Below are 16,712 nucleotides of genomic sequence, written 5' to 3'. Positions count from 1 at the left end.
TGTGGGCCTTTCTTATCCATATAAATAATAAAACAATCATCCTTTGGCTGCATTATATGAACGTCGTGCTACCTATTCCAGACCAGCCAGAACACGGTATCATGAATTGACAAGAAAATATGAAATTACTTTACCAGAGAAATTGCCAATTTTTACAAGAGAAATACCGCCATCGCTCTTAGCAGCGGTAAACACAAGATTGAATCTCTCCCAAGAAAAATAAAAGAGAAGTCAACAGAGATTATCCAACAGGAATTTTTATCAGTCATCAGTGGTTATGAAGAATACTTAAAAATTTACACCAACGGTTCTAAAACCGAACACGGTGTTGGCTGCTCCATATATGTAGATGAAGAAGCCCATTCTTGGAAACTGCCAGATATGACATGTGTTTATACGGCAGAACTTATTGTCATACAGCAAGTTCTTTGCTACTGGGAACTTTTCTGTGAAGAGAGAGTGCTAATATGTTCCAACTTGTTAAATGCACTTACTGCAATTTGGAACAAGAACATTAAGGATATCCTTATTACAAATATCCTGTCTATTTTGTATGTTTTAAATCAATGAGCGATGTGTATTTGTGTATACTCCAGAGCATGCTGGTATTGCAGGGAATGAAAGTGCGGATGAAGCTGCCAGAAAGGAGACAGCCTGTGATAACCTGGATATAATTCAGGTTGGCAGATGTCAAAATTTGTCTAACCAATACAATAATAAACCAGTCCAGTAATGATTGGAGAAGATTAAATACCAAACTAAACTCAGTTAAAACTTCTCCATATAAATAGAAGAGTAACGTGAAGCAGACTCGCCAATAACAAGTGGTGGTGACACCAGCCTCAGAATCGGTTACACATGAATAACAAATTCATATTTATTAACCAGCAAAGAAAGGCCCATTTGCAGTATTTGTAATAAAGTACTTACAGTCAAGCATCTAATGGAAGAATGTACCATACGAGGACCTCAGAAAGAGATACAGTCTAACAAATAATATTATTGCTGTTGATTTGGAAAATGGAAAAGAAGAAAAATTAGTTGCCTATCTACATGCCAGTGGACTATTAACAATTCTATAAGTAAATTCAGGTTGCGTTTAAGGAATCTAAGTGAAGTAGTTTTATTCTATGAATATAGATATTTGTTTTTAATAATGTTGGAATTGTGAAGACATTCGTTTTTCATTTTGTTTTTGTCTTTTTTTTATTGTTTTATTTTAATACCAGCGCCCTCTACACCTTGTAAGTGTTCTTAGTGTTATAATATATATCAGTGTTTAGATTTTCTGTGTTGTTATTTTGATGTCTTTTTTACATAAAATGTAAGGGCCCTTTACACCCTTACATATGGTGATCTAAAACCTATTTTAAAGAATGTGAAGAGGGCTAATGACCATAGAAGTCGATGCCCATATAACCAAAAACAAATAAAAAATAATAATAAACAGTCATTAAGACAAAACAGAATTTAAAGTAATCGTCAGGATTTATTCACAGGTACATAAATAATGAAAAGCAGAATTCAGTCCCATTGACAAAAGACATTAACATTAAGACTGACATTAACATTAACAAAAGACATTAAGACTGCTAGTCTTAACACTTTTAACCACTGGCCTTGTATTAACAACAATATTACAATAAATAAGACAAGTGTAAAGTTTTTTCATTGCAAATACCTTTGCTGCTTACAAATAAAACTACCCTAACAATTTATGAACAAAATTTAGTATATTATCTCTTTCACTTATAGTCTAACAATAACTCACCGAACCATTTCTTGTTTTCATGTACTGGAATTACTTGTAACATCACTGTAATTGTGCCGAACTTAGTTCACTAGAAATTCACTTTTCACTGACCTCCTCGAAGAATACTCTCACTGTCTGACATCTCACAGAACTCTCCTCGAAGTCCCACATCATAATGTCTCACTTAGATTGATTCGCAGAACTAAATTCAACTGGTCTTCTCCGGAGTATTTATACTCCAATCCTCTTTACCTGCCGGATTGGATCCAACTCGAATCATGAGAGAGATTTACTGCCCTCACATTTTTCCATGAAATTCCAAATCTTGGTCCAGTTACTCTTCTCGTAGAACGAACATATGTTTAGATTGCCAGTATCAGTATTACAAAAGATGATTGTTAAATAAACGTGTTACCTTTACTAAAAGGGTTTCTTTTAGCTCCTTTCTGGATTCCTCCTATTATTATATTTTCTACTACTTTCTTCCTAATTGGTAGGAATCCGTTACCCAGGCCTGCTGTACTGGTCTTGTTACACTATACACATGGAAAAAGCCGGGCAATACTGCAAGGTATCAGATAGATTATGTCATCTTTAAGCAAAGATTTAGCAATCAACTTGTCGACTGCAAAGCATATCCAGGAGTAAACATCAATAGCAACCATAATTTAGTGATAATGAAATGTAGATTGGGGTTTAAAAACTAGAAAAGATGAATCTTTGGAATTTAGCGAAGCTTTAGGAAGAAAAGGTAAAGAAGATTTTTGAGGAGAACATCGCAAGAGGTCTGAGTAAAAATGATAAGGTAGAAAATGTAGAAGAAGAAAGGGAAAATGTTAAAAAGGAAATTCTTAAATCAGCAGAAGCAAACTTAGGCAGAACAAAGAGAACTGGTAGAAAACCTTGGATATCAAAGATATCTTGCAGCTGATAAATGAGCGTAGAAAATATAAGAATGCTAGTGATGAAAAAGGTAAAAGGATGTATTAACAATTAAGAAATACTATAAACAGGAAGTGCAAATTATCTAAATAAGAGTGGATTAAAGAAAAGTGTTCAGAAGTGGAAAGAAAATGATCATTGGTAAAATAGACGGAGCATACAGGAAAGTTAAGGAGAATTTTGTGGTACATAAGTTAAAATCTAATATTATGTTAAATAAAGGTGGTTCATCAACTTACTCATATAATACGAAAGAAAAGGTTGATAGGTGGATGGAATGTATTGAAGAGTTATACGGAGGAAATGAATTAGAAACTGGTGTTATAGAGGAAGAAAAGGAAGTTGAAGAAGATGAAACGGGAAATACAATACTGAGATCTGTATTTAATAGAGTATTAAAGGATTTGGAAGAAAGGCTCCTGGGATAGATGGGATACCTGCAGAATTACTGCGCAGTGCAGGTGAGGAAGCGATAAATAGATTGTACAAATTAGTGTGTAATATTTATGAAAAAAGGGAAGTTCAGTCAGACTTCAAAAAGAGTGTTATTCTTATGATACCAAAGAGAACAGGAGCAGATAAATGTGAAGAATACAAAACAATTAGCTTAACTACTCATGCATAACAAATTTTAACTAGAATTCTGTAAAGAAGAATTGAGAGGAGAGTGGAAGAAGTGTTAGGAGTAGACCAATTTGGTTTCAGGAAATGTGTACATACAATGGAAGCAATTCTAGCACTCAGATTAATAATAGAAGGAAGATTAAAGAAAAACAAACCAACATACATGGCATTTATAGATTTAGAAAAGGCATTTGATAATGTAGTCTGGAATAAAATGTTCAACATTTAAAAAAATTTAGGGTTCAAGTATAGAGATAGAAGAACAATTGCTAACATTTACAGGGACCAAACTGTAACAGTAATAACTGAAGAGCATAAGAAAGAAGCAGTAATAAAGGGGAGTCAGGCAAGGATGTTCCCTATTCCCATTACTTTTTAATCTTTACTTAGAACTGGTGGTTAATGATGTTAAAGAACAGTTTAGATCCAAAGTAACAGTGCAAGGTGAAAAGATAAAGATGGAACAATTTGCTGATGCTACAGTAATTCTAGTTGAAAGTAAAAAAGATTTAAGAGAAAAATGGAATGGCATCGATGAAATCCTATGCAAGAACTACCACATGAAAATAAACAAGAACAAAACAAAAGTAATGAAATATAGTAGAAATAAAGTAGATGGACCACTGAATTAAAAAGTAGGACGAGAAGATTATGGAGGTAGAAGAATTTTGTTATTTGGGAAGTAGAATTACTAAAGATGGACGAAGCAGGAGCAATATAAAATGCTGAATAGCACAGGCGAAACAAACTTTTAGTAATATAATTTGCTTACATCAAAAATTAATTTGAACGTCAGGAAAGCATTTTTGAAGGTATTTGTTTGGAGCGTAGCTTTATAAGAAGTGAAACTTGGACACTCAGCAGAGTACAAGAGAAGAAAAGATTAGAAGCTTTTGAAATGTGGTATGTAGGAGAATGCTAAAAATCTGATGGGTGGATAAAGTGACAAATGATGAGGTGTTGCACTAAATTGATGAAGAAAGAAGCATTTGGAAAAATATAACTAAAAGAAGAGGAGAATTATAGACCACATCTTAAGGTATCCTGGAATAGTTGTCGCTTTGATATTGGAGGAACAGGTAGATGGGAAAAATTGTGTAGGCAGGCAACATTTAGAATATATAAAACAAATTTTTAGGGATGCAGAATGTAGAAGATGTACTGAAATGAAACAACTGGCACTAGGTTGGGAATCTTAGAAAACTGCATCAAACCAGTCAAATTCTGAAAACAAAAAAAATACATACTAGCTCTCAAGACATTGATAGAAATTTCAAAATCTAGTTTCATAACTTCTTTAGCTACTACATCTGGTTATTGGATATGAACTCAGGTCGGTTTGGGAATAACAAGTGAACTTGTAAGTTCTACCCAAAAACCCCAAAAGGTCAAATTTTCAAATGAACTCTATAATTTTTTCTCTCTCTCTAACTTTCTATATTGTGCCTCTCCTAATAGCTCTCATTCTAAACATTTGGAGATTGACATGCAGACCCAAGCTACAGAATTTATTTTTCCTAATATATAACTAACTATTCTCCTGAAAATATTAGTGCTATTAAACTATAATGTTTTCTATCCATACTTACCTGCTGAATTACAAGATTACAGATTTCTTTGAGAAGTACAATTATTTTTCCAGAATTACAGTAATAACGAGAATGACTCCAAACAAGACAGACAGTATGCATAAGAGGCTTCAGATAAATTGCCACATCAGCAAAATCTGTTTCTTCCAAAAGTGCAAAGTGTTTTAACAAAGGTTTCAAATACTTTGCAATATCCTTCGCTTCAGCTAGTGCTGTAACATGGGAATATCAATTAATACCAACCACAAAATACTAAGTAAACTGAGGTTTAAATTAATAATGATTTGCATGAAGATCACCTTTATAAAAATTAAAAAAAATAATACAACTTTGCATCTTTATATAGGTATATAAAAAAGAATCTAGACTAGACAATAAAAATTAAATACTGCAGTTCATCATAATCTCATTATGTCACATATTATTTTTTGTTTTGTGGGTTGTTTTACCAGGTTTAAATTCAGAAAGAATTATCAAAATTCAGAAAATTACTCATCTATATATCTTATGTTAAATCTGGGATCAAAGTCATGTAGGCAATTTTTTACATTTACCTTGGTTTTTATATTTTTATACTCATAACATTTACTAAAATATTGTATTTACATGTACATAAAGTTGTGACCCCAAAAAAGAATAAAGTAGAATGCATTATGATCATAATACAAGAAATACTGATAATATTTACATTCAAGAACATAACTTAAAATTATTTCAAAAGATTCCATCTCACATGAAAGCTAAAGTAATATAAAACTAATAAATATATTAAAATACAAGATGAAGAAATAAAAATTGTACTATACATACAAATTATACTAAATAATTATATTAAACATATGTAATTTTAATATAGCCATTTCATAATGTATTATTAATGCTTAAAATCTAATTTCAAATTTATGTTCCTGTAATTTTTTAATAATATGATTTACTTGTTTCTAATATAGAAAAGATATAGTAATGTAGAAAATATAATACGTAGAAATTTAACCTTTCATATAGAATATTTTTAATTCTCAACACAAAGTAAACTAAAACTGAAGGGAAATATAAATTTATAATATTCCTTCAAATGAAAGTTTTACTGTTAGTGTGTGTATGTATTTATTTAGTCTTACTTCACATTAAAATGGTGAACATTCAACATTGTTATTGAATTATTAATCCAGTATTTCAATTCGATTGTAAACCTATTTAATTTGATAATAAACAATAAAATCTTAATGCTGATCATTAGAAAAAAAAGTAAAACTAATAAATTTTCATGTTATATTTTGTATTCATTAGACATATTTTTGTTTTGACCCAAATCAAGGAAGTGAATTGTTACACGTGATTGTTGTATTTTATCTTAATTTAATTTAAATGAATGACTCTTACCAAACCACTGGAAATAGAAAATTGTACAAGAACCTTTAAGTCATTCAGTTAAACTCTCTCTTTTTCTGTTTAGCCTCTGGAACCACCATAAGGTATTATGGTGGAATCATTAAGGTATTAAGGTGGTATCATTCACCTTCAGAGGTGAATGAGGATGACATGTATGAAAGTAAATGAAGTGTAGTCTTGTACACTTCATTTACATGAAGAGAAAACAGAAAAAGAGAGAGTTTAACTGAATGACTTAAAGGTTCTTGTACACGTTTCTATTTCCAGTGGTTTGGCAAGAGCCAACAAGTCTATTAAAGGGGTAGTCAACACTGAAAACTCCCAAAAAACGTTTTGGTAATTTTTTTTTCCATAATTTTAATACATTAAGATCTGTAGAATATGATTTTTTTATTATTTTTAATGTACAACAATTAGAAGTCATAAAAATAATATTTTTTCAGAGCGATATCATAAGGTATTCTGTTAAAATAAAAAGAAGTTTTTTTATGCTAAATCTCTTTGTCAGTAAACAAGATAAATCTGTGATTTTAGTGTTTTTTCAAAGTTTGAAATTCCCGTTATAAGTTTTTGTAGATGCCACAGAAGGAGCAGAATATATGTACTCTCTTTTTTTTGTTTGGTCTCTGTAACCATCATAAGGTATTACTTCAGAGGATGAATGAGGATGACATGTATGAATGTAAATGAAGTGTGGTCTTACACAGTCTCAGGTCAACCATTTCTGAGATGTGTGGTTAATTGAAATCCAACCAACAAAGAACACTGGTATCCACCCTCTATTATTCAAATCTGTATAAAAGTAACTGTCTTTACTAGGATTTGAACTTTAAAACTCTTGACTTCAAAATCAGCTGATCTGCAATAACGAGTTTAACCACTAGGCCAACCCAGTGGAGTTGCAGTATATATGCTAAAATAATATTAGAAAAATCAGCTGATATCGTGAGAGTTATCTCCATGTTTGTGTTTGTTCTAGTGTGGTAAAAGTGTGATATTGAGATTGAAAACTTCAAAGTATACTGTTAAATTGTTTTATTTTTGTTAAATAATAAATATATTTTATAATTCAGTTTAGTTTAGATGTAGCTTATATTTTGATAACTAATTGGACTCAACCTTTTGGAAGTGAAGAGGTTAATTTTGTGGTTAGATTTTAATTTTGACTGTTTGTATTGTACTTATTTTAATTTTTCTCATCAAACCTTCTTGTCAGGCCAATTATTCGAATTTGATTTTTCTAAAAATTATATTTATCATGTTTTCAAGTACTAAAATTCTTATAACTTTTTTCTAAAAATGGTATCTGTATGATTTTTAACTAATGGTACATAATTCTTTGCTCTTTAATTGGTAGGATATGTTAGTAGACTGAGTGAGAAGATTTAAAAAAAATAATGAATCTAACAAAAAAAAAAAATAAAAATATTACCTGTTTAATTGTAAATAGTTTTACAGAAAAAACTTGCATGTATTTCCATGTTACCAGAAATAAAGCTATTTCTTCTGGTTAGTTTGGCATATAATAGCACCTATACTTTAAAAGTTGCATGAAAAAACAAAATTTCTAGAACCTAAGTTTTACCACTTCCACCCTTTTATTAGGGATTGTAATTACCTTCTTTTTTTAAAAAAATAGTTATGGAATAATTTGTAATTTTCTACAGGTACATGTAGTTATCCTAGTAAAAACAGTGTGATAGCACTGTAATATCAAATATACTATTTGAATACTAGATTGTGGATATCGGTGTTCTTTGGTGGTTGAGTTTCAATTAACCACACATCTCAGGAATGGTCGAACTGAGACTGTACAAGACTACACTTCACTCATATATATCATCCTCATTCATCCTCTGCAGTAATACCTGAACAGTAATTCCTGGAGGCTAAACAGGAAAAAAAGAAAAGATACATGTAGTAAAAGGTCAAGTTTTTATATGAAAAAACAAAATTTTAATTTTCACTGTTGACCACCCCCTTAATTTTATCTTGCTCAAATTGAAAAGATTTCTAAAAAGAAGAAAATTAAAATAATTATCCAAATATCTGTTTTGCTTGTCATCCTTTACCTCTTCGTGATAGAATGCCAATTCCTGCACCTTCAACTGAAAGTATTGATCTAAGATAGATAATTCTATGATTAACAACCTGCATAATCAACAGTATCTGTTCTTTTGTTAATTCCTAAAAGTGCCTTTGAACCACCCATTACCTAACAACATTAACTCAGTTACCTTGTGCAGAATCATAGTTTTTCAAACTCAAGCTTTTTGCCCAAGAGTGGTATCTTTTGGCCAGAAATATAAGTTCTGAAATTTGAAAAATACCAGCTTATTTCTCTATGCAGGACCCTATAACTGTGTAATAATATTATTCACCTCATGGCCATAATAACTGTCTTCATAGTCAGGTTAACATAATCCTAAGGATTAATGGGGGTTATTTACTGACTTATTAAAGTTCATCCTGAAAGTCATATTATACATAATGACAAAATAAATCCTTCAATTTCTATTGCTCACTCAGTGAAAGTGAAAAAAATCTTGTCAAAATTAAAAAAATATTGAAGCTTATTCAGATTAATAAACAAAAGTGGCATACCTGTAGTGATCTAATAGTTAAATTAATTGAATTACAAGGAGAATTTACTAAATATTATTGCTTGCTTTGCTTGAAGAAGATGCAACTACAGAAAAACGTAGGAAATAAAGAACTAGCCAGAACAGGAAATTCCTGTATGTTATTAATTTGACAAAGAACTGCTATTCATTTTCTAATGGAATACCTATAGTTTGATTTTTAATAAAACTATACTCAGTATGCCTATACCTGTACTCAGTATGCTTTACTTTGACTGAAATCAGACACACAATGAAACATCTTTAGAGATATTATTCAGCATTGTCTTGCATAAAACATCCTTCAAAAGCATTTGGGCTTTTTGTTGTAATAAAAAAAATATAAACAAAGTTATTATATATTTATAAAAAAAGTTTGTTCCACAAGTTCCTTTAAAAAGGAATTCACTGAACTTCCTATTAACATGTATCTACTGCTAATACCTAATTGTTTTTTTTGTAGAAGCATTGAAGGCAAGGTAGAATTGTATGGTTATTTTACTTTTGTTTAATTTCTAATTCAAATTAAGTTGTTAAATAAAAAAAAGAAGTAATTACCCATTTGTTGGTAGTAAATAAACTATAGTCTGTCTGTACTGATGGAAGAGCTAGTCGAACAACAAACAAGGAAAACAATAAGGATTCAGAAGTTTATTTTATTACTATTGAAGTGTACTTTATTATTAAAAGTAAAATGTGCCATGTGAAATTTTCTTTTAGGCAAGTTAAAGATCCTATCTTCAGTTAAATAAAACTTCTTCAGAGGTTTTATTAGTACCATTAAGAAGAGGAAAAACTGCAAATAATTTCATTAGATTGGATTATTTATTTTAAAGGTAATGTTTTTTTTTTAAAATAGACAAAATTGTTGAATATCATGTTGGATTTCATTTTCAGGTTCAGCACAAAACTATTTTTAAGCTAGTAGCAAAAATATGCATGAATAACAAGATCCATGAATAAAGAGACTACTACTTGACAATGGACAATTCTTTCTGAACAGAGTAATATTGTTTAATATTTTATTCATTTAGTTATTGAAATCATTTTTGTTGATTAATTAAAAGATGTTTTACTTAGTTTCCTTATAAATGACAAAGTGATTGAAATCTTCTGGCTGATTAAATAATTTACCACATATATGCCTAATTTAATATTAACGGACGAACACGGTAGCAACTCAGATGTGAGCTGGGCACAGTATACGTGTATACGTACACGCTGATAAAAGCATCACTACCGCCGCGCAGATGACACCACTCAGTTCCACCACCATAGCGACACTGCAGCCCCACCACTCTCAGGCTCTAATAAAAGAGCGTGCACGAGAGTGAATTTTCAATTCATCGTCGACCACCACCTGGAGAAGATCAACAAGAAGAAGACAGAAGCTCCCTGGCCGCCTCAACATGGGACCTCAGCAGCAGTAGCCGGCCTAGCATGAGAACGCTCGAGGAGAATTGCCTAGGCAGCGCCGGCAAAGGACGACCAACGCCGACCCAACACTGCGAGCTCTGGGCAACACCACTGCCACGTTGTAGTGAGAACCCAACTGCCGCTGAGGGAAAGCCCGCCGGTCTGACTTCAATGGACGAGCTGAAACTCCCCGACTTTGCCGGAGACCAGCTTCTAAACCCAACAGCTCTTCTCAGAGCTAACGCAAAAGATGCCCTTTTTAGGGTCACCACAAGGTTATGACTTCGAGTCGTCGAAGCCATTCGACGACAACAGCCCTTCTCAGGGCTGCCATAAGGTTAATAAGTACCACGTGACGTCGTAGCCATTCGCTGACAATATATATATATATATACATATATATTTTGTATATATATACAAAATAGTTTTATTATAAATAATACTATACCACTTTATTTCAGTAAATAATATATTTTTTTTATTACCAGCAACAATATTTCGAAAGAGATTTCTGAAGCAAGGAAAATAAGCACTGTCTGTGCGCTCCAAAATTGTAGCCATTTTACGAACACGTTCATCTCGTAATTGTTCATATATGTTCTGCAAATTGCGTAAACGTCCATTCCAGAAATTTATCTCTGAAAATTATGATTTGATAACAAATTATGAACAGTAGTCATGCAATATTTTAATATAAATAAAGAAATTTAATTTGTTTTATTTTAACATTGAAAGTATTACAATTAAACAATGAATAAGCCTGACATACATAAAAAAAATCAGACATATAATACACAAAAAGTACTTACATACAGAAGTACTTATGTACAAAAAATATGATTAAACTAGATCGAGAGAAAAATAACTATCGTATATTACAGAATGAAGGACAATCCAGCATATAAGGTAATGAATGAATCACTTTTTTATTAATGCTGATTTTTATTTGTGTTGGTGTTGCTTTCTGGTTGATATCAGCATCTCTCCTCCTACTCTTAGTCACCAATCTTCATAAGAGTCTGTTTCATATTGTATTACTTAATAAAATTATCTTGCTAAACTAAAATTAACTTAAAATACATGACTTCTTCCCTTGCAGTTCGTAATATCCTTATAAAGATTAGTGGTGCTTCAATACTTCATCTTCCTGAACATCTGGAAACAAGGCATCCAGAGATGGATGATCTCTGCTGTTCACTCCTACCGTCCAACTTATATAAAATAATGGAAAAAAGTGATTTAACTTTGGGCAGTTGTATCATCTGTTCCCCAAGAAAGGCTTCCTCTTATGTTTGAGCCTTAATTTCTGCTAGCTCTTATGATTCATATTTTCAACTCGATCTTGTAGAATTTCCTTGTGCAATAGTAGCTCAGCAGGTGTTCTGGTGGCTAGTTCATCTGACAAAGTGTATAATATTCAATCTTGCCATTTATAACAATTTTATATGTTATGTTATGTTGTGACAAACGTTTTTTATGAACCATCTTGCCAGGTGTTGAACTGACTTCCTGAGAACCTGGCAGAAGATAGTCATAAAAGCCTGCAACATTATTTCTGAAATATTGAATTTCAGTTCCATACTCCATTCCAACTGTTGGATTTGATACTTATTCTCAGCAATGAATCTTCTTGCTAAGCAACATTCTTAAGGGAATAGCATACTGAAAAAAGTGGATTACATTGAATAGATTCATTTGAAATTTCACTTGTTATAAACTCATAATTTATGCTTTTATATTTCACTTTAGGGCATTCATTGTAGGGCATATTGCTTACTTCAAATGTTTACTATCAAATTTGGAGTTTCCTCCAATACTGAAGAGAATGTTAGCTATTGTTCTACCTCATTGTTAACAAACAGTTCTTGGCTTCTAGAAACTGGTTGAGACTAGTACCATGGATTCAGTTAGTGACATTTTATTTAGCATAATAAGCTTTAATAAAGAGTTCATCATTTACAATAATACATAACTTCATAAAATTTGATTCCAGTATGTATAAAGAACTATAGATTTTTGATTAGTATTGAATGTGTTAAAGCTGTATATATGGTTACATAATTAGCTATAATTGAAGGAACTGATCTGGTTTTGCTGTTCCATACTGAACCAATACATTTCTGAGAAGCCAAATTTTTTTTTTCGGGGGCGAAAAACATTTTTATGTTATCATTGCCTGGAAACAAAAGTATAAAATATAACAAAAACAAAATGAAAACTTAAACTATTATACTAAAAACAAAAAGAAACATAAAACTACTACCACAGCTAATAAAAAATTAGTTAAAACTACTATCACATTACAATGTAATGAAGTGCAAGAGGAGTGTAAAGGGCTCCTTCTCGAATAACAGAAAGAATAAAGATTTAACATGAAATTCATAAGAATTAAAAATTAAAACAATTGTAACAACAATAACATTAAATTCTTTGTAAAATACTAATATGTAAAATACTAATACTAAGAAATAAAGTAAAATCTGCCCTTAACCTTATAAGTTTGCTTTATTTATAAGTGTAAGGTTAATAAGATGAGGCCTTCCAAAATTTTACCATTGCCTACAAAAGGTCTTCTAGAACTATACTTTCAGGTTTATCTCCAAGTGAATATTTTATTTTATATAAATCACTTTTTCATGCATACTTTGTTTTTAAATCAATTCATAACTTTCTATTTTAAAATCAGAATCTTTTGTCACTAATTATATAATAATCCTGCGGCAAAAGCTGCTAATTTTTTCAGAAGGTTAAGTTTAAGAAATTAATGGATCAGGATGATAAAACATGGTTGAACTTTCATGGTTGATTTTGTTGTCATGCGCTATGTAGGTAACCTGACATAGGATATAAGCCATTCCAGAAAATGATGCAATCATTCTAAAAGATAATAAACATCTCATGCCAGTGTTAGTAGGGTAAATGAGAAGTATAGTAACAGCTTCCTGTTACTTTCAACATCAAGCCAAATATATTGCTACATAAATATATTGTACATTAGCAAACTAAGCATACAAAAATGTGGTTGATTTTCAGCTCTACAAATGATACCTTCACAAGTGCACCACAGGGATCAAGTGCACAGGGGAAACCATTACTATCAAAAAATCAAATAAACCAAATCTAATTAGTCCCTTTTGTATCTGAGGTGCTTGTTAGGTATTATAAGGAAAGTGAGGCAAATAGTAAGTAAAGTGAGTAATAGTAAAGTATAGTAATGTAAAAGAACAAAATAATGAATTCTTTTTCGTTACAATATAATTATTCATAATACACAGTGCTCCTGCTCAGTTGAAGTTTCAAATTATAAATATCAATGATAAACTTGCTGAATGAAGTTTACTTAATTTTAATTTTTCTCTAATCATTGTGCTGTATCAAAAAGATTTTTAATTCATTAAGAAATTGTACATTAATGAGAAAATTTAAAATCTATAAAATAGGTTCTTTAAATTTTACTATCTCTATTTTTTGTGTGACAGCTACACTTGTTTTACAGATTGGAGAGAGTTTTGTAAATTCAAGGGTTCACAGAAATGAAGGTGTCTCTTCTGCTCTTTGACCTGTAAACAACAGGTTAAAAGCAATTTTTCAGAAAATAGGGATTGAATAATTTCTACTTTTGGGGCTTGCTAAGGTTGTACTGCATTTGGTTTTCATTGAAACTAGCTGGGAAAGATAAAGGAAAGAAATACAACCACTTTCAACTCTGTCCGATTGGCAAATTAAACATTACAAAAAAAAAACACGGGACAAAATCATAGATACTTTTCATGATATTATATTTATTGAATATGATGTTCATTCATGTTTTTTATTCAGTACACCCAATTCATGTAACTTTGAATAAAAAGATGTTAAAACAACTCACCCGCTGTTGGTACTGGATTCTGTCCATTTGCAAATGCCTGTGAAGAATCTTCGTTAAGAATGTCATTAATTTGAGTTGCCCATTTTATAATGACTCCTTCAATAGCACTTTTTAAGTACAAATCAACCACTTCTCCACCACTGTAAATACATTGACTTTCTTTTATATTTCTAAAAAACATTTCCCACAAAACTTTAAATCTAAAAAAAGGCACTTTAAATATTAGATGACATATATTTAATTAAATGAAATAAGTACCCATACTGCAATGATTAGTGTTGTTGAGATGATCATACCTCATTTAAAAGACCACTGCTGTCCTCATTTTGAGGACCACTGTTTCACATTATCACCCCTCAGTTACTGAAGAGATGGCATGTATTTTATTTATTAAATCCAACTTATTGGAAAATAAAAAGGAAACATATTCAAAAAAGTTATCATTAAAGCAAAACCACCCAAAAATTATTTATCAGTAAGTCAATTAATATGTAAAATTGGTAATATAAATTTTAAAAATATTTAAATAAATTTCTTAAAAAGCATTTATCAAAGAAAATATTTTTAATTTTGATTTTTTTAATTTATTTTAGCTTATTTGGAAACATATAGAGTAGTTTAAAGTAACAGATTAAAGAAAAATTAAAACTAATTAGTTATAAATAAAATTATAAAAATATGTAATAAGTACAAAAAAATTTTTGTTTTTAAAAAAAATGATTTTGAAAATAAAATAATTTTTCATTTCTAGAAATACTTCTAATTACACTTTTAAGATACTGAATTTATATTCTTTTGATTCAATCACCTGCCACTTGCAATTAATTGCTTAAATCCTAAGAAAATCAGACAGGACAGAAAATGTTATCTGTGTCACTCAGTCTGTGAAGGCAGAACATAAAAAAAAATTGCATTACCTTTTGAGGAAAGAATGAAATGGACTATTAGACACCAAACTTAATATCTAAGATTCTATTTATATAACTCCGAAATGTTTAGTTAAATTTTTATTGCTGAAAAATTTGAAATTTTATTTTCCCACAGCATATAAATATTTCTTCAGAACATACATAAATAAAAAATTCAAAAATCTATTTTTCTATGAAAAATGAATTTTATAATTTAAGTCAAGACTGATAAAATTATCAAAGCTGAAAAAGGTTTCACAATTCTGATTGCAAACAAGAATCAATCAAATATGAAGTGCTCCTCTAAAGACTACAGGCATAGAACAACTGATATACAAACAAGACAGCAGAAAAAATTCAACAATCAAAATCGTAAAAAAAATACTAAAATTTGAAAACAATCTTTTAGAACAGAAAATTAGAAATTTCAGAACACCTGCAAAGAATACTGTCAAGCATTTAAACAGAAATTAATGAAATACATCTCACTTAGTTTATGCTTCAAGTGAAAAAATGGGGATGCAGCGACCAACAACAAAGAAAATTGTGGAATCTTAAACAGGCCCTTTGAAAACCTTCTCAACTGTGAAGAACCCAAAAAAAGATTCTCTGAAATCAATAACAACAAACACAGATCAAATTCAGATTAGCAGAGATAACAAGTGCAATCAGAGAACTCAAAACTAAAGCATGCAGGGAAGACTCAATGATGGCAGAAATGTGGAAAGCTTCAGACAGTAATACAATATAAGAATTATGCAGTGAGATCACAAGAACAAGAAAAGCAAAAAAACCCTCAGAAGAATGGAAACTAGCACTAATTAATCCAATAAATAAAAATGATGACAATAAAGATATCAATAACTACAGAGACTTTTCTATTACCAGTGACATAGAAGATTTTGTCCAATTTCATCCTAAACCAGTTAGAGAAATAACTAGACTCAAAAATAGGCAAAAATCCTCAGAATCTTAGCCAAAGATTTAAGAACAGCCAAAGAACAATGAAGAAAATTATTAAAAAATAGGCTTATCAATATCTTTTAAAAAAACAAACTTTGTAACAGATATAAATATGTACCTAACACCTTAGCACAAGGTACAGTAAAATAAAAAAAGTTTCAAGTACTTTGTAGAAGTACTTGAAGTTAATAAAAGCTCAATGGGCTAGATAAAGAAGCCAATAAAACCAGGATCACAAAACACACCTAAAAAATATATATGTTGAATGCACAAACTTAGTCCAGTAAGATATAAATAAACTTGAAAACATAGAAAGGAGAATACTAACACCCAGAAGAGTAGAAGAAGGTTGAAAACTATGAAAAATCAATGAACTTTACCAGAAGGTAGACAAACTATTAGAGGTAATTAGGAAACTCGGACTTGTTTTCTACAGACATCTGATGAGAGTGGGTGAAAACAGACTGACCAAGGAAGCAACTGAAAAAGAAAACTAGCAAGTGGTTCAAACAGGTCAAAGAAGGTCTAAAAAAAGCAAAGATAGAAACACACAAAATCAGAATCAGAGATGTTCAGACAGAAACTCAAAGCATGTGAAGGATTCCAGAAGAAAAAAAGAACAGAATGAACACAACA

At 30.7% G+C, this 16,712-nt stretch overlaps 1 protein-coding gene across 1 annotated transcript in view; it reads right to left on the bottom strand.

The window, feature by feature from the left end:
* Window positions 1-16,712, bottom strand: part of Dhc93AB (Dynein heavy chain at 93AB) — a 493,152-nt gene that overhangs the window by 456,257 nt on the left and 20,183 nt on the right. The window contains exons 4-6 of the mRNA XM_075354875.1: window positions 14,206-14,345; window positions 10,823-10,975; window positions 4,909-5,120 (exon numbers count right to left, since the gene is read on the bottom strand). Of these exons, the coding sequence (XP_075210990.1) occupies window positions 4,909-5,120; window positions 10,823-10,975; window positions 14,206-14,345 (505 nt within the window). The remainder of the gene's footprint in view (window positions 1-4,908; window positions 5,121-10,822; window positions 10,976-14,205; window positions 14,346-16,712) is intronic.

This window comes from Lycorma delicatula, chromosome 1 (genome assembly GCF_047948215.1).
Source record: "Lycorma delicatula isolate Av1 chromosome 1, ASM4794821v1, whole genome shotgun sequence".
In the NCBI taxonomy this organism is placed as follows: Eukaryota; Metazoa; Arthropoda; class Insecta; order Hemiptera; family Fulgoridae; genus Lycorma; species Lycorma delicatula.
Note: the sequence above shows the minus strand (reverse complement) of the source record. Positions and strands in the feature narration are given on the sequence as shown.